The 24359-nt window shown below is 37.8% G+C and overlaps 1 protein-coding gene across 3 annotated transcripts in view; it reads right to left on the minus strand.

Moving 5' to 3' along the window:
- Positions 1–1393: 1393 nt before the first annotated feature.
- Positions 1394–24359, minus strand: part of LOC106883892 (uncharacterized) — a 461066-nt gene continuing 438100 nt past the window's right edge. For all 3 annotated transcript variants that reach the window (XM_089349763.1, XM_089349761.1, XM_089349762.1), the window contains 3 exons: positions 22105–22852; positions 17843–18265; positions 1394–1746 (listed from right to left, as the gene is read on the minus strand). In XM_089349763.1, coding sequence (XP_089205889.1) covers positions 1586–1746; positions 17843–18265; positions 22105–22852 — 1332 coding nt within the window. In that variant the 3' untranslated portion in view covers positions 1394–1585. The remainder of the gene's footprint in view (positions 1747–17842; positions 18266–22104; positions 22853–24359) is intronic.

Below are 24359 nucleotides of genomic sequence, written 5' to 3' on the forward strand. Positions count from 1 at the left end.
CTTCATTACAGGCTGAGGTTGATGACTCATGATAAATACCACCTGTCAAACATGGCACGTAAAGGAATAGAAGGAAATGTGATGAACTGAGACTGTTTGTAGACTCCAGCCTGAAGCTGTACATTCCTTTGTTGATCTATTAGTATCAATGTACAACTGTTATATAGACTAATGAGAAGGTACATGGCTCAGAACCATTAGATAGTGAGCTTGATTCGCGGACCGGGTTGTGTGTTGTGTTCTTGAGCAAGACACTTTATTTTACATTGTTCAGTTTACTCAGCTGTAGAAAAGGGTGGTGATGTCACTGGTGCCAAGCTGTATTAGCCTTTGCCTTTCCCTTGGGTAACATTGGTGACGTGGTGAGCGGAGGCTGGAGTGCACGGGCGACTGCTGGTCTTCCATAAACAACCTTGCCTAGACTTGTGCCTCAGAGGGGAACTTTCTAGATGCAATCCCGTGGTCATGACCAAAGGGGGTCTTTACTTTATATAAACTAAAGCACTGTAGAATAAAGTGCTCTGCTTAAAGACACTATCAAAATCCAAGGGTAGATTTCTAAGTTTTAAACTATGAAACAGGCACTCCAAGACCGTCCTTATCCACTCAGGCATCATGTCTGAATTCATGAAGAATAGATATAAATAGTGGTAAAGTTGATATCCACAAGAACTCGATTTACAAGTATACCTTTCTATGCGTAGTCGACGTCCTTGACTCAAGGGAGCTTTATAGGGTCACTTGACCTTGTAGGAATAGCATATCAGCCAACTAACTCCATACCACCTTAGAAACAGGGAGGACATGTTATCTGTGGTTCTAAATACACTTCCCTAAAAAAGGCAGGATGGTCACACTTTGAATGTTTTTTGATTATAAGCTCTCCTTCACCTTGATTCCAACAGGGGATACTTAGTCTAATGACTAACTGAGATACAACTACAATACATGCAATTTCTTTTTTTTATTTTTAGCTTTTTTGGCAAATTGTAGAACATTGAGACTCTGAGACTTGAACCATAATTCAAGATTGTGCATTTTTAGAATGACACTAAAAAGAATGTGTGAGGGCCCAGCTCCGGCCAGTTTGAGCATAAAACAGGTAGAATATTTGGTCCAGAGACAGCCAGTCTAAAGGCCAAAGAGGTAATCTCAGAGGTAGTAGCCATGTCTTCACTAATGTGTCTTGCTCAAGAACACAAGACATAACCCGGTTCGGAAATTGAACTCACTATCTCATGGTTATAAGCCTGATGCTCTAACCACTGAGCCATGGGCCTTCACATTAGTGAGGACATGCTGCTGCTCAGAAGTAGTTAGATAATTTAATATTTGAAGTTCACAACAGTAAAACAAGAACAAAACAATAAAGAAAGAAACTAAACAAATATAATTAAATAATTGCAAATTGTATTTAATTTTAAATGAGACTTTAAATTGTCTGTTTTATGAAAATATGGTTATTTCAGTGCTTCAATGAATATTATATTTATTGAATTCCATTCATGAATGAGTCCGAAAAAAAAAAAAACAGTTTTAACATTAACAACAGTAAAAACGGCCATATGAACTGACCACACACCCATCAACGTCGATAAGGGTGGTAGCCTTGGGAAATTTGGGGACGCTGATGATAACCATTCTCTGGAGGCAAATAGTTGAAACTAGTTTGTGCTGATTCACCTGGTGTCATGGCAATCCCGGGTGGCATTGATCCATTCCTAGCCACAGTAGGTATGGAATTACCTGAAAATATAGGAATTGTGTTATTAAAGCATAGAATTACATCCAAAGGCAATTACATCCAAAGACAAGATTACAGTCACATGGTTTTGGTTTCAGTCTCACTGTGAAGCACCTTCAACAAGTGTTTTTCTACTCTAACCCTGACTGACCCATGCCATGTGAATGAATATCGTAAATAGAACCTGTGGAAGCAAATTTGCTCTCTCGTGTTATATATAACACGAGAAAGCAATTTTAATTAAAAACAAAAAGTACGAAAGTAACTGCAATATGTGTACATTAGAAATGTATGTGTAGAATTTGAAAAAAACTAATGCACTTTAAAATTCACCAACATTTATTTAATCTTTATTTATATACATTATGTTATATTACATACAAAAATAAGAGGAATGACTAGTAAAAATTTAGCGACACAACAGACTGTAAAAGGGCAAGACAAATGAAAAAATACTTGCCCTTTTACAGTCTGTTGTGTCGCTAAATTTTTACTGAGAACATATCTTTCATGGTTAGATGATTCGGCATCTATTTCTAGCATATATGAGTCCACTTTTGCTGGTCATTCCTCTTATTTTTTTATGTAATCTAATTTTAATCTTCGAATTTTTTTGATATGCTAGACCACTGGTTTTAATTGATTAATATCAATTTCTACCCTTATTAATAAATTTTAAATACATTATGTTATAGGTAGGGGAGCAACCTAAACATACAATTTACATATAAAACATAACATTTCCCAGATCTGATAAACGCACACACACACATACAGTGTGTGTATGAGAGTGTGTGCCAGAATTCTTGAATCAAAGATCAAGGAGACTAGAAATCTAACAAGAGGGCAAATAGGTGTATTTTATAGATTCGATGATTGGTGAAGAATCTCAGCCTTCACTAATTCAGATGACCTAATGTATTGGTGAAAACCAAGTGTCCTTAATGCATGTGTGTGTCACAGGGTGCATGCAGTATGGAACAAGGAAAACCATAGTTCGATTGATTACTGAATACACATATTGTGTAGAGTAGAAGACTTTATTTAATAGGAAATGGCCATTTGCTAACAAATTATATATAGAACAAGATGGCTGAATAATTAAGTTTGCTTGTGATAGGTTCATATGAAGGAAGTGCTTGAGAACTCTACCCACAAATACGCTAGAGGGCATGTATATATATATATATATATATATATATATATATATAGAGAGAGAGAGAGAGAGAGAGAGAACAAAGGTCTCAAACCAGTTAAATAGAGAACTGGGGGATAGGAAAAGGGCTAAATTAAAACTAACACTGTTAGAAATAGAAAACAAGATTAAACTCTCCCATGAAAAGGAGAGAGCAGTAGAAAGCATAAAAACAAACCCCAAGGCTTTCTATAGATTTGCAAAAGAGACTGCTACAGTACAGTGTAAGATAGGACCCCTATTCCTGCCTAATGGATCACTGACTGCGGATCCCACATGGATAAGTGAAGTGTTCAGTGCACAATTCAAGAGTGTCTTCACTTCTCCTCTGAGTCACATGCAGATAAAGAACCCAGCTGATTTCTTTGACAATAGCACTCAGCAGAAAAAGACTGCATCCATTACCTACATTGACATTGAAGAGGAAGATGTAATAGCTGCCATAAATGAAATGAGCTTAAATTCGGCAACTGGCCCCGATGGTTTCCCGGCTGTCCTCTTAAAGTCATGTAAACAAGAATTAGCAGGACCACTCCGGATACTCTTCCAGAGTTTCCTTGCAAATGGTAAACTTCCCAAAAAGCTGAAGGAAGGCACCATATGTCCTATCCATAAAGGCGGAAGCAGAGCAGAGGCTGGGAACTACAGGCCCATCTCTCTGACTTCACATATTAGCAAAGTCATGGAACGAATTGTCAGAAAGAGATTGATTGCGTTCCAAGAAGAAAATGACTTGCTGAATGAGACCCATCATGGTTTCCGTCCAGGTAGAAGCTGCCTCACGCAGCTCCTGCAGCATTATGACTGGGTCCTGAAGCAGCTACTTGACCATTCAAATGTTGATGTGATATATCTCGACTTTGCAAAGGCGTTTGACAAAGTTGATCATGGCTTGATATGTCACAAGCTGCGAAACCTTGGCATAACTGGTAAATTAGGAGAATGGTTGCATGACTTCCTGAATGGTAGAAGTCAGACATAGTGGCCCTTCTGGACATGCCCACGGTCACTCGGAGAGCCACTGTCACTAGCTACGCTGATGACACAAAACTATCTCAAGCAGTAAAGAATCCTGATGATATTGTAAGCCTACAGAATGACCTAAATGCAATATATGAGTGGGCAGAGCAAAACAATATGCAGTTCAATGCGGAAAAATTTCAAGTACTGCGCTACAAGGCCACAAGTGCCTCCCAACTGGCATACACAGGACCTGGAGGCACTGCAATCCCAGAACCACAAGCCGTGAGAGACCTGGGCATCAACATGTGTAGTGATGCATCATTTCACATGCACATTGTCAAGTTGACAGCAAAGTGCAGACAGCTGGCGGGGTGGATACTGAGCACATTCCGTACAAGGGATCAAAAAGTCATGTTGACTCTATGGAAGACATTTGTCCTGAGCCGCCTAGATTATTGCTCTCAGTTGTGGTCACCACACAGTGTCAAACGGACAGCAGAACTCGAGGCAATTCAGAGGCACTATACAAAAAAGATCGCCACAGTCCAGCAGATGAACTACAGGGAGCGACTGCAGGCACTAGGTCTCTACTCCCTGGAACGCAGGCGGGAGAGATATGTAATAATATACATATGGAAAATACTGGAAGGACTGGTGCCGAACTTTGGCATCAAGTACTACAGGAATGCCCGCACGGGTCGCCACTGCATCTCACATAAGAACAAGATACTGCAGCGGCCTCGGTTTCAGAGGACCTCAGCTCTTCAATGCCCTGCCAAAACATTTGAGAGACCTGCAAGACACGGATGTGGAGGTCTTCAAGACAAAACTCGACGCTTTCCTCTCCACGATACCAGACGAACCAATGGCTCGAAATGAGACACAGTTTAGGGCAGCGATGTCAAATTCTCTTATACACCAGATGTGCCATCAAAACTCTTGATTGGACTATATCAGGTGCAGGAGAAGAGCCATGCAAGGAATGTGAAGAGAGCAAAGCATAAAGACAGAAAATCACGGTGGTGCTCCAGCATGACCACAGCCACTTGGCTGAAACCCATAAATAAATAAATAAATAAATATATATATATATATATATATATATGTATATATATATATATATATAAACAAACAGTAAATGAGTATATGCATATATACGTACAGGTATGTGCATACCGACATCCACCTGTATGTATAGGTGCATATCTGGGTACAGGACATTGCAAACAAAACGTAGACGAGAAAACACACAAGCCACATAGAGAACATTCTTCTTCATCAGCTACCCCCGTTTTAACACCGGCGTTTCAAAGAGATGGGTAGGACGCATCGTTAAAACGGCTCTTCCCATGGACCGCAAATTAAATTTGTATACACAAATTAAACCTTGCCATGGAGGAATGTAGTGGAGGACAAAACACAAGACAAGAAAACAAACAGAAAAGGCTTTACGGCCAGATGGGAAAAATTATGTGTGTATGAACGCTGTGAGGCACGAACTTGAAAGTAGGGACGAAGTAAGTTCGCGTGTTTGCTAGGCGATAGCCAAGGAAGAAAAGGATTATTGACCGGAAGTATGTGACCACACCGGTGTAAGGGTTAGGGTTAGGGTTAGGGTTTGAAGGTGCGTGGCTTAGTGGTTAGGGCATTCGGCTCACAATCGTAAAGTCATGAGTTCAATACCTGGTGGCATGTTGTGTCCTTGAGCAAGACACTTTATTTCATGTTGCTCCAATCCACTCAGCTGACAACAATGAGTAGTGGCTATATTTTAAAGGACCGGCCTTGTCACATTCTGTCTCACATTGAATTTTCGTGAGAACTACGTTAAGAGTACACATGCCTGTGGAGTGCTCAACCACTTGCACGTTAATTTCACGAGCAGGCTGTTCTGTTGAATGGATCCACTGGAATATTCGTCGCAACTGACAGAGTGCCATACATACATACATACATACATACATACATATATATATATATATATATATATATATAAATGAGGTAGGCCCATTAAAATATTAAAATATACACTGCTCTACATCTTAGAGTGTGCTTCTCCGGATTTATGTTTTCTACAAACGATATGTGTATGTGTGTGTGTGTATGGAAAGAAGAAGAAAACCTAGTTTAGAAAAGACAAAGAGAAAGAGGTGCATTCCTAAGAGATTAGTTAGAAAAATCATTATTACTGATAATACAACTAAACCATGAAACTGGGTGTCAGGTAGGTATTACAGAGTTACCTCCCCTAGTAAGTAAAAGTTACTTCCCTTGATAATGGAAACGCGTGTGTGCGTATGTATTTGTGTATACCAGAAGAGAGAGAGAGAGAGAGACAGAGAGAGAGAGAGGGAGATAGAGAGAGAGCGTAAGCGCGTTCGTCGTGAAGGTGTTCTGACGACGAAGTTGCACGTTATTGCAGCAGCCGATTAAAAGCTGGAATATTTCTGTAGATAAATGTCTGCAGTTCTTAAGAGAGATGGTTAAACAACACTTAAGATTTCAACATAACTACAGGCGTAGTGTGTCTCAGATTTTATTTCTTCATAACTCACTGGAAAAAAAAAAGCATATTTTTTAATGAAATTTTCCAGATATAAACTTTAGATGCCGATTAAGGTTATATTGGAATTTACTGTGAAACACTATTTGAGAGGGGTATTCACACACATCAATGAAAACTGAATATTTTTTTAATAAAAACTTCGAAAAATGCATTTCAGGTGGTATAAATTGCAATAATATCAGAATTTGCTGGACAAAAAAAAACAGGAGGTGGGTTGAATAATTCACACATTTGGATTTTGTTTCCGCATACATTTTGATGAAGTTTGTGAATTATCCACTCTCCTTCCATTTTCTGAAAAATTTGAAAAACTAAAAAAAAAAAAATTGAAAAGTTCTTGATATGACTTGAGAAGGAGCTTTACCCCTGCTTTTCTTTCTTTTTTTTTTTTGTAGTGAGATCTACAACTGCCAGGACAAACAATCTTATGATGACCTCTATCTATTATGTATGTATGTGTGTGTGAGGGCATTTTTGTACTTGGTTTGAAAGACTCTTTGTGTGAATTTGTGTGGGTTTTTTTTTTACATCAAATTCCAATATAATCATAATCTACACTAATAATGTATTCATGGATGGAGAGTTTAGAACTACCCTTCTCCCATTCCTTTTTACAATTTTCCTTGCTATCATTAAATCTTCATCTATGCGGAAATCTTCCAAATTTCTCACAGTAATCACAAAAGAAATTACAGTGGAGGCAGTTTTGGTGGCAGTCAAAGTAGTGATATTCATGTTTCTAAGCTTTATTTCTTTAGTATCGTTGTTGTTGTTGTCACTGCTGTTGCTGTTGTTGTCTTTGTCATCACCAAAAGTTTTGACATTGCATAGAGACGAAACAGTCTCTAAACATTAAGTTTAAGCCATTCTACATTTTTGTTCTCATTTTTCTCCAATGAGGAACGTGTTCCTTTGTCGAACATTATGATGGCTTCTTTATTAGCAAAAACACAGGGCCATAGAAGGCCAAAAAGATTACAAACACTATTTCAACTTACAGAGCTCCAAATTTCTATGGCTTTGCAGTATGGCAGCCATAATAATAACAATAATAATAATAATAATAATAATCCTTTCTACTAAAGGCACGAGGCCTGGATTTGGTGGGAGGGGGACAGTCAATCACATCAACCCCAGTGTTTCACTGGTACTTAATTTATCAACCCCCAAAGGATTAAAGGAAAAGTGGACCTTGGCAGAATTTGAACTCAGAACATAGTGACAGGAGAAATACTGCTAAGCATTTGGCCCGGTATGCTAATGATTCCGCCAGCTTGCCGCCTAATGATGATGATGATGATGATGATGATGATGATGATGATGATGATGATGATGATGATGATGATGATGATGATGATGATGATGATGATGATGATGATGATGATGATGATGATGATGATGATGATGATGATGATGATGATGATGATGATGATGATGATGATGATGATGATGATGATGATGATGATGATGATGATGATGATGATGATGATGATGATGATGATGATGATGATGATGATGATGATGATGATGATGATGATGATGATGATGATGATGATGATGATGATGATGATGATGATGATGATGATGATGATGATGATGATGATGATGATGATGATGATGATGATGATGATGATGATGATGATGATGATGATGATGATGATGATGATGATGATGATGATGATGATGATGATGATGATGATGATGATGATGATGATGATGATGATGATGATGATGATGATGATGATGATGATGATGATGATGATGATGATGATGATGATGATGATGATGATGATGATGATGATGATGATGATGATGATGATGATGATGATGATGATGATGATGATGATGATGATGATGATGATGATGATGATGATGATGATGATGATGATGATGATGATGATGATGATGATGATGATGATGATGATGATGATGATGATGATGATGATGATGATGATGATGATGATGATGATGATGATGATGATGATGGTGGTTTCAAATTTTGGGGGAGGGGTAAGACAAATACATCAACCCCAGTGTTATTTTATCAACCCTTGAGGAGAATAAAAGGCAAAGTCAACCTTGCTGAAATTTGAACTTAGAACGTAAAATAGACGAAATGCCACGAAACAGAATGCTAATAACTCTGCCAACTCACCCCCTTTAATTATAATCCTTTCTACTCTAGGCACAAGGCGGCCTGAAATTTGGGGAAGCGGGTAGTCGATTACACTGACCCCTGTAATCAACTGGTACTTAATTTATCAACCCCGAAAGGAGGAAAGGCAAAGTCAACCATGGTGGAATTTGAACTCAGAACATAGTGATGGCTGAAATACAGTTAAGCATTTTGCCCAGTGTGCTAACAATTCTGCCAGCTCACCGCTTTACCCTCTTTAATAATAATAATAACAATGATTTCATTTATTTGTCACAAGGGTAAAGGATGAGGGGGACAGTACAAAGACAGATATAAAGTGTGGGGGTTTACATATAATAGTGAAATGATAAAAAAAAAGTATATATGGCATACACTGGAAAAGAAGGAACATATGCTTAGCGTACAAAGGTAAAAAGGAAAAATGATGGGGAAGGGATGATAGAAATGTGGCCCTTCTGAGACAGGAATGCCTCGAGGGATAATCGAGGAACCCCACTGTCCAAGATTTCCCTGAAACCCTAGGAGCAAGTGCTCTCTCCAATTCCTTCTCTCTGACTCACAGGTCTACACTTAGAGAGGTACCATCTACTCTTGCCCTTTTCACAACTTTTATCCACCTTTCAATAAACTCACTCAAGGACAGCACTTCCTTCTCCACTCTCAATTTCCTTTTCAAGTGAAACTTGAAGTCAATGAGAACTCTACCAATGAGGAATGTATCTGTCCTCATACCTTTCAGCCTTGTCCACCAAACAACTTGTTTCATCGCAGCCAACAGGCAAAGGAAAACTACCTTGCCTGCCCGATTGAAGGAGGGCAGTGGTGCAATCATCACTAGTCTCAGCTGACAGAAAGATCCGTCCCACACAAGACAGCAGCTGTTCAACATAACCCCCACAAGTCAGCAATGCCCAGACACTGAATAAGAACTTGCAGAACGGTTTCATCACTTGCTTTTATTTGCTATTGACTTGATCAATGAAGGGTACAACACAAAGTCATAAAAAATAAAATGAAATAGGTTTTTTTTTTTTATCAAATAAAAATTTCTAAGTTTACATCTACAGAAACAAAAAGAATCAGTAATCCTTTCAGTGTTCACTAATTTTTTAAAAATTTGTAGCAAATAGGCACAGGAGTGGCTGTGTGGTAAGTAGCTTGCTTACCAACCACATGGCTCCGGGTTCAGTCTCACTGTGTGGCACCTTGGGCAAGTGTCTTCTACTATAGCCTCGGGCTGACCAAAGCCTTGTGAGTAGATTTGGTAGACAGAAACTAAAAAAAGCCTATCGTATATAAGTATGTATATATATATATATATATGTGTGTGTGTGTGTGTGTCTGTGTTTGTCCCCCCAACATCGCTTGACAACCGATGCTGGTGTGTTTACGTCCCCGTAACTTAGCGGTTCGGCAAAAGAGACCAATAGAATAAGTACTAGGCTTACAAAGAATAAGTCCTGGGGTCGATTTGCTCGACTAAAGGCGGTGCTCCAGCATGGTCGCAGTCAAATGACTGAAACAAGTAAAAGAGTAAATAAAGAAGCAAACATTGATACTGAAGACTTGATACAAAAGTCATCGACTGACCAATAGCAACTCACACAATAATGGGCAGAGATACCTCTGTGAAGACAATAACCAGGCTCACCAAATCTCTCAAGCATTACATTATAAATCTATAAACCCTGAGATTATGGATGCTGTTAGCCAATGACAAATTAGTTTGCACAAATTCCACCAAGATAATACAATAAGACAAATCACAATCACACACCATTTGTAAAATTTTTAATTCTATTATTAATGATCTGCAGCGTAATCTTCAGGAATTTCTGTCTCTTTATCATAAACAGAATGTGGGTAGGTTGGGGTGGGGGGGTGGGAAATGGAGGAGAGCTTAAAAACTGGAAAACTGGTCTGAATTCACTTAAGTTTGTTTTTCAAAACAGACTGTCGTGGTAGCAATGGAGAGGTGGGTGTAGTCAGAGGGAGATTTGAGAAATAATTCTGGCATGAAAAACCAACTACATGGCAGTTTTGAGTGTGTTGGTGAATGAGTCTTTTCTTTACCAAAACAGCTGAAGGTTTTTTTTCCCATGGACGTGGATGAAGAAAAGATAGCTTGTGTATCTCAAATTAAGGATTCTTAGATTGCTGATTTCTAAGATTCTTCTATAGATTCTTCTGTGCAGGCATCAAGCAGCTGTTTTGCTCTCAGCCATTAAGAAAATCAGCACTGTGTGTTAAGTGATTTATCTGATTATAACAACTGTAACAGAGCCTTTTAGAAAATCCAGCAAAGTATTCATTTTCTATTCAAACAACAACCATGCTATTTATGGGTTTCTAACTATCACATGAAATAAAATATTTAAACTCTTCAGATTTTAATAAATGCTTCTTTTTTAAACTCTTTTACTATTTTCTTTTTCATTCCCTGCTCACATAATTTATTTGTCGCAACAATATTTTAAAAGTAGGATGCCCTTCGCGCTTCTAACTACATAATTATGAAGAAGTAGAGCAGGGGGGAAGGGGTCTGTAGTTCTATCTGTTCCATCAAGCTAGAGCAAGCATCCTTGTTTCTTTTTAATGAAGTGCACAGCATGACTGTTATAAGGTCTGAACTTATAACTATGAGGTGAGTTACCTACCACCTTATACTCTTAACCAATATATCTCATACACTTAAAATTGCAATTACCTGCAACTTCATAAATTATTTAGATGCAGTGATTATATCATTAGCTGTTGCTGCTCTTCTTGTTGGTGGTGTTGTTTATCAAGCAATGCTGTCTCAAAGGAATTCCTGCTAAACCATTCCAAGCTTCCATTGCCCCAACATACTGTGTCTAGGTCTATGTTTTCCAACAAATCCTTCCCTTTATTTTCAAGATGTAAAGTATGATTAGAGAGAGATTTGGCTATTATTTCTAGCTGGTCAAACAACCACATTGAGATATCCTCATCACCGCATTAGGCTAATTTGTGCATGTGTGCGTGTATACATATGTGTGTGTGTGTATATGTGTGTGTGTGTGTGTGTATACATATGTGTGTGTGTGTGTGTGTGTGTATTGTGTCCCACATTATTAGGCAAATCAACCTTCTCTCAATAGACAAATGAATATTCGTTTTCAAAACCAGTTGTTTTCCCACTTACAGCTGGTAACACCAATCTGCATAAATTCTGTTAAAATAAATCGGATCTGCGCAGACAGAAACAAGCGGCAGCCATTATTGTGTAGCAGCAACATTTCTGCTGTCCCAAATTATTAAGCAAGTGCCCAATTAAGGGTCATTATGGGTCAGAAACGTGATCTTATCTCAAACGAGAAGTCTATCACCGTGTCAGAGCTTGGGAAATGAAAAACAAACATAGAAATATCAAAAATACTGGGAAAAGATCACTGAGCAGTGAAGAAATTTGTGCAATTGCCTATTTCTGTTCGGTCGAGGGCAGATAAGAGTGAGTCGAGGGCTGCTTCGAATCATACTTTGTCAAGTGTGAAAAGAGAAACTGTGCAGAACCCGTGTCTGACAAGTATGAAATCTTCAAACATTGTGACAGGAAAGATGTATTGAAGACTACTAGGTGTCACCTCTTGAAGCAGGTAGCCAGGAATATTAAACCTGTTGCAAAGCCCCCCCACCCCACTGAAGGTTGTTCATAAGCAGAAGAGACTGAAATGGGCAGAAGAGTACACGAAGATAGACTTTTCAATAGTTCTGTTCACTGACGAATGCCATGCTACCCTTGATGGACCTGATGGCTGGAGTAAAGGTTGGGTATCAATCATCAGGAATCGTCCTCATCATTTGAGACACCAACAGGGAGGAGGTGGTGTCATGTTTTGGGCTGGCATCATTGGTGGTATGATGGTCAGGCCATGGGAAGTCCTAGATGGCATTAAGATGATATCAAAAGCATATGTTACCTTCTTAAAGGACAATTTCCAACCGTGGTTCAAAAGGCAAAAGCTTTCATGCAAGATGATGCCCTGTCTCATGCAGCGAAGAATTCTAAGGAATACTTGCAACAAATAAGCTTCTCTGGAGGTCGTTTGATGGAGAAGCCACCTTGTTCCCCTGACTTAAACCTTATCGAGAACCTGTGGAGTTTCCTGAAGCAGTGCGTTTACCAAGATGGATGGCAGTTTTCAAGTAAAGTTTCCCTCTGGGATGCTATTGTAGATGCTGCTCAAAGCATGACACAAGAAGATATCATCACCTTGATAAATTCAATGGATCAGCACATAAGGAAGGTTATTGCATGAGGAGGACCATATATCAAACAGCCGTATGACATCATAATCCTATGATTATTCTCATTCGAATGTATTATTATGTTTACCATTAAGTCCTTTATGAATAATTTTTTTGTTAAACCTTTACTGTTGAATTAAATAAATATTTGTTCTGACACAATTATCATTTTTGTTATTACTTGCCTAATAATTTGTGATGGTGAAAATGTTGCCCAATCACAAAAATGGCTGTCATTTGCTAGCATCTGCACTGATCCGATTTATTTTAACAGAATGTGTGCAGAGAGATGTTGCCAACAGTCAGTGGGAAAATAACTGGTTTTGTACGAATATACATTTGTTTATTGAGAGAAAGTTGATTTGCCTAATAATGTGGGACACACACACACATACATATATGTATTTATATGTACACACACATATATATATGTACAGACATATTTATATATGTACAGACATATTTATATTTGGCTTCGTAGGATTTTCGAGCAAGATCGTTGCCAGTGCCCCTGGACTGGCTCTTGTGCAGGTGGCACATAAAATGCACCATTTTGAGCATGGCCGTTGCCAGTACCGCCTGACTGGCCTTCGTGCAGGTGACACGTAAAAGCACCCACTACACTCTCTGAGTGGTTGGTGTTAGGAAGGGCATCCAGCTGTAGAAACTGTGCCAAATCAGATTGGAGCCTGGTGTTGCCATCCGGTTTCACCAGTCCTCAGTCAAACTGTCCAACCCATGCTAGCATGGAAAGCGGACGTTAAACGATGATGATGATGATGAAATGATATATTTATATATTTATATTTATATATTTATATATGTACAGACATATTTATATACATATAATTGCTTTCATGTATTCATTAACGCAAAGTAATAAGAAGGAAGATACTAAAATTGCTCATCCTTGTAATAAAGAAGGCCACACAGTAACTATGTAGTACTAGCATTCTACTTAGACTTCCCAAACATCAGACCAGGAGGTACACTGCCTAAGAGATGGACTTCTCAGAACTATGAAGGCAGGGTTATTATTTGCAACAGTGTTAAGAGGATGGCAGGGTCCAGCTAGAATGAAGGAACAGAGACAATTCAGCAACTAAGAAAATAATTATTTACACTTTTGTATATACTTATTCTGTGGCATATGACTCAATCAGACAAACTATGTAGTGGTTCAAATAGCTAGAAAAAACAGCCAAATTTCCCTCAAATCTCACACATATTTAACCCTTTAGCATTCAGATTACTCTGTCAAATGTGAAATTTACTCCCTCTTTACTTTCTACTCTTTTACTTGTTTTAGTCATTTGACTGTGGCCATGCTGGAACACCACCTTTAGTCGAGCAAATCGACCCCAGGACTTATTCTTTGTAAGCCTAGTACTTATTCTGTCAATCTTTTTTGGCCAACTGCTAAGTAACACACCAGCATCGGTTGTCAAGCGATGTTGGAGGGACAAACACAGACACACAAACATACACATATGCATACATATGACGGGCTTCTTTCAGTTTCCGTCTACCAAATCCACTCACAAGGCTTTGGTCAGCCTGAGGCTATAGTAGAAGACACTTACCCAAGGTGCCACACAGTGGGACTGAACCCGGAACCATGTGGTTGGTAAGCAAGCTACTAACCACACAGCCACTCCTGCGCCTCATTCACATTTAAAAATTAATCCTGTATTATCTTCTAGTTTAGAGATTTTGAGGATATGATTGTTTATTTACAGAATATTTGGGCTGGATATGGTCGGTTTAAATGCTAAAGGGTTAAAAACAGGAAAAAAACAAAAAAGCAAAGGATATATTGGGTTATGTAATCCTGGATATATTCTTTCTGGAAAGACAGAATGGTTCCAGCTAGAATATCTCTGTTTCTGCTTATAAAAATCAAAAAGCAGAGCTGCACCTATGACTTTCAGAAACATTTTTCCATGCTCAGAATTGCTGAAACATGACATAAAATACCTGTTTTAGTTGATAGCTGTCACAAAATTCCATCCTTCAAAAATCCCACGGATCCTAAAATTTGCCAACACCACTCCTGATGTGCCAATGTGCCCTTTTCTCTTTATAGCTCTTTTACTGCTCACTTCTTTCTTTCTTTTTTTTTCCTTCATTTTATTCTGTGTACTGTACATGCACTATTTTGCTGTCTTTCTTTTTGACTTATTACTGCTTTTTGTTCCTTCTTTTACCCATTTCTGACAAGTTGTAGTCAGCTCTATATACAATAAGCTCATTACCACCACCACCACCACTACTACTACTACTACCACTACTACTACTACTACTACTACTACTACTACTACTACTACTACTACTACTACCACTACTACTACGACTACCACCACCACCACCACTACTACTACTACTACCATCACAACCACCACCATCACTACTACTACTACTACCACCACCACCACGACTACTACTACTACTAACACTACTACTACTACTACTACTACTACTACTACTACGACCACCACCACCACCACTACCACAACTACTACTACTACTACTACTACTACTACTACTAAAGCAGTGAGCTGGTAGTGCTGTTAGCAAGCTAGGCGAAATGCTTAGCAGTATTTCCTCTATCTCTGTGTTCTGAGTTCAAATTCCATCGAAGTCAACTTTGTCTTTCACCCTTTTGGGCTCAATAAGACAAGTACCAGTTGACCACTGGGGTCGATGAAACCAGCTACCTACCTCCTCCCCCAAAATTGCTGGCTTTGTGCCAAAATTTAAAACCACCACCACCACTACTACTACTACTACTACTACTACTACTACTACTACTACTACTACCACTCCTACTACTACTAAGGAGGTAAGCTGGCAGAATCATTAGCAAGCTGGACAAAATGGTTAGTGGCATTTTGACTGTCTTTACATTCTGGGTTCAAATTCCACTGAGGTCAACTTCACCTTTCATCCTGTCTGGGTCATTGAAATAAGTATGAGTTGAACAATGGGGTCAATGTAGTCGACTAACTCCCTCCCTCAAAATTTCAGGCCTAGTACCTATAGTAGAAAGGGTTGTTGTTATTATTATTTAGGTCTAGTTGAACAAGGCTGGCCCGAGACTTATTATACTACTACTACTACTACTACTACTACGACTACTACTACTACTACTACTACAATAATAATCCTTTCTACTATAGGCACAAGGCCTGAAATTTTTTTGCGGGGGAGACTAGTTGATTACATCAACCTCAGTGCTCAACTGATACTTCATTTATCGACCATGAAAGGATGAAAGTCAAAGTCAACCTTGGCGGAATTTGAACTCAGAAGGTAAAGACAGACGAAATACCGCTAAGCATTTCGCCTGGTGTGCTAACGATTCTGCCAGCTCACTGCCTTAATAATAATAATAATAATAATAATAATAATAATAATAATAATAATAATAATAATAATAATAATAATAATAATAATAATAATAATAATAATAATAATAATGATTGTGATAATAATAATAATAATAATAATAATAATAATAATAATAATAATAATGATAATAATAATGATGATGATAATAATGATAATGATAATAATAATAATAATAATAATAATAATAATAATAATGATTGTGATAATAATAATAATAATAATAATAATAATGATGATAATGATAATGATAATAATAATAATAATAATAATAATGATTGTGATAATAATAATAATAATAATAATAATAATAATAATGATTGTGATAATAATAATAATAATAATAATAATAATAATAATAATAATAATAATAATGATGATAATGATAATGATAATAATAATAATAATAATAATAATGATTGGCAAATAGACCAGATATAGTTGTCAAAGATCATGAAGGAAAAAAATGCCTTCTAATTGATGTTTCAATACCAGCAGATGACAACGTTTCTCTAAAAGAAATGGAAAAACTTTCAAAATACAAAGACCTGGAAATAGAGATAACTCGAATGTGGAATCTAAAAACAGAAACAATTCCTATCATAGTAGGTGCCTTAGGTATAATAAAAAAATATTCAGACAAATACATAACAAAAACACCAGGACTTACAAATATATATAACATACAGAAAATTGCACTACTGGGTACTGCACACATTCTACGCAAAACACTTTCAATACAGTAAACATAAGAGCACCACAGCAAACCACAGCACATACCCAAGGCGCACAGAGCTGCGCTCGGTAGTGAAGTGAAAGCACGTTATAAAAATAAAACTACTGAATAATAATAATAATAATAATAATAATAATGATGATGATAATGATAATGATAATAATAATAATAATAATAATAATGATTGTGATAATAATAATAATAATAATAATAATAATGATAATAATAATAATAATAATAATAATAATGATAATCCTTTCTACTATAGACAGAAGAACTGAAATTTGGAGGAAGAGGCTACTCGACTATATTGACTCCCCACCCACCAGTGCTCAACTCATACTTATTTCATCAACTCCAAAAGGATGAAAGGCAAAGTTGACCTCAGCAGAATTTGAACTCAGAGCATAAAGATGGACGAAATGCTGCTAAGCATTTTACCCAGCATGCTTATGATTCTGCCACAGGCTGCAACATATTTCAACTTCCATACTCGCCTTTCCCTAGCTAGTACCTCCTCCCCCACCTTTCAAAACACTAATCCCTAATGCATCATCATCATTTACGTGCCACCGACATGGGAGCGAAACTGTTGCTCTGACAGTGATCCCACTCGGACGGTGCTGTTAGCACTCCACTGGCACGGGTGCCAGTCATCAAATTTTGTTCAGTTTCGATCTCACTTGCCCCAACAGGTCTTTGCAAGCTGAGTGATAAAATTCATAACCCATAGCTATCAGGTTCATTTTTAATGCACACCTCAAAGCAGTTCAGTGCTAAATGATTGGCAGAGTTCTACTTACTGTAATTGGCATACTGTACAGTAGGAGGTAAGGCTGGTGACTGTGACAGAGTTTGCTGTGGAATTCCATAGTTAGGAGGTGGAGGAACGGTTTGTCCTAAGAGAGGCATCTGTGAATATCCTTGATAGCTACTTGCAACAGCTGGAGGTAGTGGTGTAGTAGTCAGTTGACCCTGATTGCTTTGAGTAAGCTGTTGTTGTTGGTGCTGCTGTTGATGATGCTGTTGCTGTGGTTGTTGCTGCTGCTGTTGTGGTTGTTGCTGTTGGTGCTGCTGGTGTTGTTGCTGTTGAGAAGGCATTGTGATAGGCAGGCCTTGCTGGGCTCTGTCATTCCACTGATTGTAAACCTGAGAGCTTACTTGGTCCTGGATTGGTCCTTGAAAAGTATATTCAGGCAGACCAGAAGGTGGGTTACCAAAGTTTGCTGAAAATGAAGAAACAATAACACTAGTTAAATAACAGGATGCAGTTATCGAATGATTGAATGATTAGGGAAGTTTTATCTTACTGAATATTTAAAACTATTTAAATATAAAATTTTGTTGCATCTTGGTAGGGTCATTATGCTGATAATAAACACACACACACAGGTTCAATTTCACTTCTTTATTGGTTAACTATTTAACCAAGAAATTAATCAGGTGTTTAATTAATCATTTGTTTAATCACTCAAACCAATCAATTGTGTTTCTCAATGCTCTTTTCTTGCCATTCACACCCTCTTCAATGACACCTTCTGCAACTGATTGATTGATTGAGTGATTAACTGAAATACTAATCAAACAATTTAATAGTTAGTTGGTAAGATTGTGAACCAACTGAAGAATGGTTCTATATGGCGTAGTTGTTAAGAGCGTGGGCTACTAACACCAAGATTCCAAGTTCAATTCCAGGCAGTGACCTTAATAATAATAATAATGATAATAATAATAATAATAACAACATCAAAAACTACCTTAGGAATGAGAACCCAGGTTCAAAATTTCCCCCAAGACACTTGATGAAGGCTGGAGGGTATATCAGCCGAAATGTTGTGTTAACAATAAACAAGATGAGAACGAATATCAGTCAAATATAAATAATGTAAATAATGTACAATTGAAGAATAATAATGAAGTGAAATTGTACCAGTGCATGTGTTTACTGGCATAATGACCTTCCTGAGATACAACAAAATCTGTTTCAACATATGAGTTCACATCAATTGCAAAAACAAAATATGAAATATTGAAAATAAAAAAATAATAATAATAATGAAGATGCAAACCTGAAAATGACTGGAGATTTACATTGATTGAAACTTTGTGTAAACTGAACATTCAAGACGAATTAGCAGTCTCAACTGAAATCACTATGAAACTCATTTTTAATTCTGTCACTCAACTGAGTAATCATTTGCAACAAGATGTCTAACAATATGTGTGCATAGGGTTAATTCAAGTTCACCCCTTAACTTCCCAGGTGGCTTCTAAGACAGCATGAATGGCTGAGGTGGGAGGATATCACTCAAGAAGTCAATAGTTCATGTCATATCACTGAGTTGTGTTTATAAATATAACTTTTAATGACCAAGTCTATCTAGCTGTAAAGAGGCACCATAATACAATATAGTCCACTACTGACAGAACTGTATAACTGAAAAGTGTTTTCTTAGATTACAGTGACATGTACAACTCATCTCATGGGATAAAGGTATCCTTCTTTAGAACATTAAACTAGTATCCCACCTATGTAAAACACATTTCTGACAAAAAAGCCTCTAAGTGTTTGCTCAAAATGCTAGAAATAGCAGCAAATAAATATACTACCCACTGTTGTAAAATTTAATGATTCAATAAGCTAGATCTGGACTATGTGTTGCAAGATCTTTGCCAAAAATGACCAAAGTAAAATTGCAACTCTGAAACAGAGTACAGTAATTTCCTAAGTTAACAAACCTAACCGATGTTAATTACTTTTCCGGTTAATAAAACTGAACAGGCGATCTGACAATGAGAGTCAGGTGAAGTTATTATTTTGAGAACGTTTAGATGAATCTCTATGCCATAGAGAAATGAGTGTCCTGGCATTCCTTCAGCTCTCAGCACAGCATATAACTTATTCAAATTTTCATATTTCACAAAATCAAAGGTGGTGGTCTACGAAAACATTTTCATTTGCTATATGTAATTATGAGTGGAGGAATCTGCCCTACTGGTTAGGGTATATGGGGTTAATTTAAGTTCACCCCTTAACTTTCTAGGTAGCCTCTAAGAGAGCATGGATGGCTGAGCTGGAAGGACATCACCCAAGAAGTCAGCAGTTCACATCATATCACTGAATTATGTTTATACAGGGTATCCACAAAGTCTGGGTACATGGGGATTAACACATACTTTAAGAAATTATTATTTCTTATATTTAATTGTTTATGTTATGATTTTATTTACTCCATGTACCCAGACCTTGTGGACACTCTGTAGATATAACTTTCAATGGCCAAATCTATTTAGCTGTAAAGAGGCACCATAACATAGTGACACTTAGAATTTTACAACAGTGAGTAGTACATTTTGCTGTTGCTATTTCTAGCATTTTGAGCAAACACTTAGAGGCTCTTTTGTCAGAAATGTGTTTTACATAGGTGGGACACTGGTCTAATGTTCTAAAGAAAGGTACTTTTATCTCATGGGATGAGTTGTACATGTCACTGTAAGGTTGCGGTTTCAATCCCTGAACTGCATTGTGTTCTTAAGCAAAACACTTCATTTTATGTTGCATCATTCCACTCAGCTGGCAAAAATGAGTAATCCTGCAATGGACTGGCATCCCATTAAGGGGTAAATATATGACACATTAAAGGCATCCATGCTAGTGACACGTTAACGGCACCTGTGCTGGTGACACATTAAAGGCACTCATGCAGGTGACACATTAAAGGCATCCATGCCGGTGACATGTTGAAGGTAAGTTTTAACATAATTTATGAATCTTTAAATTTGCAATTTAACATTTTGTTTTAAATATAAAACCATGAGAAAGTGAAGGTTAAAGGTTCCCTTCAGTCATGAATGACCATGGGATTGCACTTAGAAAGTTACCTTCCAAGGCACAAGTCCAAACATTGTGGTTTATGGAAGACCACAAGTGATCCATACATACCAGCCTCCACCTCTCTCCACCTCACTGATGTTATCCAAGGGAAAGGCAAAGGCTGATACAGCTTGGCATCATTGACATCACAACTCATTTCTACAGCTGGGTGAACTGGAGCATTGTGAAATAAAATGTCTTGCTGAAGAATACGACACAGCCCAGGCCGGGAATCGAACTCACTACCTTATGAGTGTGAGCCCAACATTCTAACCACTGAGTCATGTGAAAGTAATACACTTATAAATAGATTTACAATCTACTGACCAAAAACTTCGCACCACCTCACATCATAACATTATTTAATATAAGTCTTGGTAACTTACAGCTTATTTTAACTTAAAACTCTTTACATAAAAAGGACTTGAGTCTTTTCCTTAAAGATCAAAACCTTATATGCCCATGCACCAAATTATAAACATCATCATCATCGTTTGACGTCCGCTTTCCATGCTAGCATGGGTTGGACGATTTGACTGAGGACTGGTGAACCAGATGGCTACACGAGGCTCCGATCTGGTTTGGCAGAGTTTCTACAGCTGGATGCCCTTCCTAACACCAACCACTCTGAGAGTGTAGTGGGTGCTTTTTACGTGCCACCGGTATGAAGGCCAGTCAGGTGGTACTGGCAACAACCACACTCAAAATGGTGTATTTTACGTACCACCTGCACAGGAGCCAGTCCAGCGGCACTGGCAACGATCTCGCTTGAATGTCTTTTCAATGTATCTAATATAATATATAAATATTAAACCAGTTGAGTGATTGGCATTAGGAAGGGCATCCAGCAGGAGAAACCAAGTCAAAATATACTGGAGCTTGGTGCAGCTCTCTGACTCATCAGTTTTCCAGTCAAACCATCTAACCCATGCCGGCATAGAAAATGGATGCTAAATGATGATGATGACAACGACATAACAGAAACCAGGAAACTGACCCTTATGAGTCCATAGGACTTGGAAATAATACTTTATCTTTATATGTAATTATGAACTATGTTTGGCATCAATTTCCCTTGATCTACAACTGAATTCGCCTGCCAACGCAGAGGTGATATGAAAACAAGTGTACCAAAGTAATGTCTTTTATTAACCAATCATTAAAACATAAATTCAAAGTACTCTTACATACCTGGTGGTACAGAAGGGGGTGGCTGTCCCCAAGAGGTAAGGTAGCCTTGCGGGGGCTGTTGCCTAGATTGTACCGATTGTGCAACATATACAGGAGCAGTCTGTTGTCCGTAACCATCTGACTGGATAGGTTGGTTTGTTGTTGGAACAACTGATTGTGGCGGCGGAACTGGCATTAAAGATTGCTGTTGTGGCGATTGTTGCTGTGGTTGCTGTGGCTGTTGTTGTTGTTGTTGTTGTTGCAGCTGTTGCTGCTGCTGCTGCTGCTGTTGTTGTTGTTGCAACTGCTGTTGTTGCTGCTGCTGCTGTTGTTGTTGTTGTTGTTGCAACTGTTGCTGAAACTGCTGCTGCTGACTAACAGAGTAAATCCCAGGATAGCTAACAAGTTGATGGTACATGGAGACCTTCACACCGTTACTAGCCGGGGGATTTGCAACGTAAGGCAGAGCAGCACCACAAACACCAGCTGGGTTGCTACGCACACCATTTGCATCAATGTTACTACAACCTGCAGCATCTCCAATAGCAGTGCTGGTGCCATTGACCATTTCAAAGCCAGGTTTAGCACCGATATTTCCATTGTCAGTAAGTACAGCAGCAGTGGGCCTCCACGCCGACAGTCCGTCTGGGACCTGGTCTTTTGGCAGCATCAACTGATGCTGAAGTTGATCTAGTGACGATGGTAATGCCTGACCACTATTTTGGTCGCCTTTCATACGTCCAAGAGGTTCAGCTCGCTTGCATTCCACCTGTAGAAATAACAGAGTGTAAAATACCTCGTACTTGAGATTTCACTCAACTTTAAATGAAATATTCTGCACAAACACATAGAACGATTTCAAAGACACACACACATACATCTATACACGCACACACACACACACATATATATGGGGGTGCTGAAAAGTTCCTGGCTTTGGGTAAAGGAAAATACAGAAGGCTCAGTTAATTATGATTTTATTGAACATATTCACCTCTAGGATTCACATACTTATTGCAGCAGTCCTTCAGTTTTTTTTAAGCCCTGTCAAAGAACTCAGAAGATTGGGCCTCCAACCAAGGCCTTCCACAATACCCTTAAAGCCAGGAACTTTTCAGTACCCCCTCATATACACACACACACTCATATATATATATATATATATATATATATATATATATATATATATATATATATATATATATACACACATATATATATATATATATATATATATATATATACATATACATATATATATATATATATATATATATATATATATATACATATACATATATATATATATATATGTGTGTGTGTGTGTGTGTGTGTGTGTGTGTGTGTGTGTGTAATGAATATATCTACTTTAGACAAAAGGTTAATGAGACATAATCATATGAATAACAACAGCTAATAGCAAACATTTCTACAAAGAAGCAACAAATACAATGTAATTCGTAGGCTGGTGTATGTATTCCTGTATGTGTTTGGATATATATGTGCATGAGATTGCATTTGTTATGATATATGTGTGGACACCTAAGCATGATTGTGTGCTTGTGCACGTGTGTGTGTGTGTGTGTGTGTGTTTGTGTGTGTGTGTGTGTGTGTGTGTATGTGGAAAAAAATTTAGAAAATAAAAATTAAAAAGGAAAAAAAAATCATTTGACCCTTTGTAACAAAACTGAATCCTTCACTATGATTTTTGTCTTTCAGTCTGGTAATGAGTCCATTCTTTATCCAAGCCACTGAACACAGCCAAAAATTACAGACACAGACAATAAATGAAATAACACAGCACACCTAACTATCAAAGTAAGCTTGTTAGGAAGCTTTCCAATCTAAAATTTTCCATCATAAGTGTGTGCGTGATGGTGGTGTGGGGGGAGGGGTCAGGAAAATAAATAAAGCACAGACATGTCTGTGTAGTAAAGAAGCACACTTTGCAACCATACAGTCTGGGGTTCGAGTCCTATGGCACAGGACCTTGGGCAATTGTTTTCTATTAAAGAACCAGGCCAACTAATGCCTTGTAAGTGAATTTGGTAAACAAAACTATATAACAGCCTGTCATATATATATATATATATATATATCAATATCATCATCATCATCATCATCGTTTAATGTCCATTTTCCATGCTGGCATGGGTTAGACAGGAGCTGGCCAGCTAAAGAGCTGCCTAAACTCCATGTCTATTTTGGCATGGTTTCTATGACTAGATGCCCTTCCTAACACCAATGTGTGTGTGTGTGTGTGTGTGTGTGTGTGT

This window comes from Octopus bimaculoides, chromosome 3 (genome assembly GCF_046866305.1).
Source record: "Octopus bimaculoides isolate indiv1 chromosome 3, ASM4686630v1, whole genome shotgun sequence".
Taxonomy (NCBI): domain Eukaryota; kingdom Metazoa; phylum Mollusca; class Cephalopoda; order Octopoda; family Octopodidae; genus Octopus; species Octopus bimaculoides.